We start from the raw sequence: 1,665 nt of genomic DNA on the forward strand, positions 1-1,665 counted from the left end.
AAGTGTTTATTAAGTTTGAAATATGGATATTTTTCTTACAAAAATGCATAGATTCACTACAGGAGGACTTTATTCACCTCTCGGAGCCGTGTGAGGCACGTTTTTATTATGGATGCGCACACTTTATTTAACGTCTCTTGGACTGTTGAACAAAAACACTTGCCGACTGCAATGATAGAGCATAGAAGTGCCAGGACAATTTTTAATATAACTCCGATTGGATTCGTCTGAAATAAGAAAGTCATATACACCTAGGATGCCTCGAAGGTGAGTAAAACACAGGCTAATTTTTATTTTTGGGTGAACTAACCCTTTAAGTTCTTTTGCATATTGTATTTATTTTAGTGTCAATGACAATGATTTGAATGAAAAACATAATAAAGGAGGATGCCACAGAAAACACACATGCTAAACTAAAAGAGTATTAGAAGATAATCTTCATAAACTAAAACATATTCAATAAGAATAAACAAGTATTTACTAAGAATCCCATTTATTCAAAATTCTTACCCCTGCAAGGTGTGGGTTGGGGTTGAAGCCGCACTGGTTGCACACTGTAGTGTGGCACTGTGTACACTTGTTGAAGTTTGGTGACCCATCAAAATTTGTCAACTCTGTAGTATTGCAAACTGGACAGAGCTTACTGCTTGGCATCGGTGCAATCTGGGGTACTGAGTATGGTGAAGTTGGTGCACTAGCTCTATCGGGAGACACTGACGGTGAGCGGCCTGTTCGACCACTACTGCTGCTGAAGTCCACCTGGAGGTTGCGTCTGGAGGCATGTTGTCCAGGGCTTTGGTTGGGTCCCATGCCCCCTGATGAAGCTTGAATTTGAGATTGATGTGTAGAAGAAGTCTGGGAATGTCTAGGTCCATCATGGACTGGCTTTTTGTAAGGGTTTCCACTTGCTTTAATGCCGCCCATGCCAAAGTCACCACCTGGCCCTCGATCACTACCGGTTCCATAGCCTAGTTTTGGGCTTGATGGTGGGCCTCCCCCTCCAGCCAGCCTGAATAAAGCAAAAAGAGCAGGAGAGAATGAGAACGTCTGATTATTCTTTGTCACAACCTTTACCTTTTTAACTAGCCTGCTCTTAACACGAAACTCATTTAAGTATCGTTTGGAGTGGGCCATGTCATTAAAAAGCTCAGTTCAGTTATCAATATACATTACACTTACACTGAGTCATTCAACAGACAGTTTTATCCAATCCAGTGCACAAATAAAGGACACCACAAGTAATTTATCATAGCGTTTATCATAGAGGTACCGACAATATTCACAGTACCACAATACCAAGTTTCAGGAAAAAGGCAGTTTTTCAAAAGCTAGAGCAGAACATAACTTCAGGATGATTTTGAAGAGTTTAAACAGTTTTGGCCAGCGTATTTGATCATTTAATTAGCAATTAAAGGGGTCATATGACGATGCTAAAAATAGCATTATTTGGTGTATTTGGTGTAATGCAATGAGTTTACGTGGTTTAAGGTTAACCCTTTAGGCGCCAGGGATTTTTGGGAAAAATGCTGGATTTTGACATCAAGATTTCAAAAGCTTGGCTTAAAGATAGAGATCTACTGTAAATTAGAAAAATGTTGGGCATGACCGAAAGTTTATGTGGGGTGTAAATATACTCGTCTAATTTGCATATTATGACGTCATCAG

The 1,665-nt window shown here is 39.8% G+C and overlaps 1 protein-coding gene across 1 annotated transcript in view; it reads right to left on the reverse strand.

Annotated features, from left to right (window-relative positions):
- LOC107718261 (protein bassoon-like) overlaps positions 1–1,665 on the reverse strand; it is a 75,457-nt gene that overhangs the window by 35,406 nt on the left and 38,386 nt on the right. The window contains exon 2 of the mRNA XM_016525257.1: positions 511–1,009. Within this exon, the coding sequence (XP_016380743.1) occupies positions 511–1,009 (499 nt within the window). The remainder of the gene's footprint in view (positions 1–510; positions 1,010–1,665) is intronic.

This window comes from Sinocyclocheilus rhinocerous, unplaced genomic scaffold (genome assembly GCF_001515625.1).
Source record: "Sinocyclocheilus rhinocerous isolate Xijiao unplaced genomic scaffold, SAMN03320098_v1.1 scaffold1474, whole genome shotgun sequence".
In the NCBI taxonomy this organism is placed as follows: Eukaryota; Metazoa; Chordata; class Actinopteri; order Cypriniformes; family Cyprinidae; genus Sinocyclocheilus; species Sinocyclocheilus rhinocerous.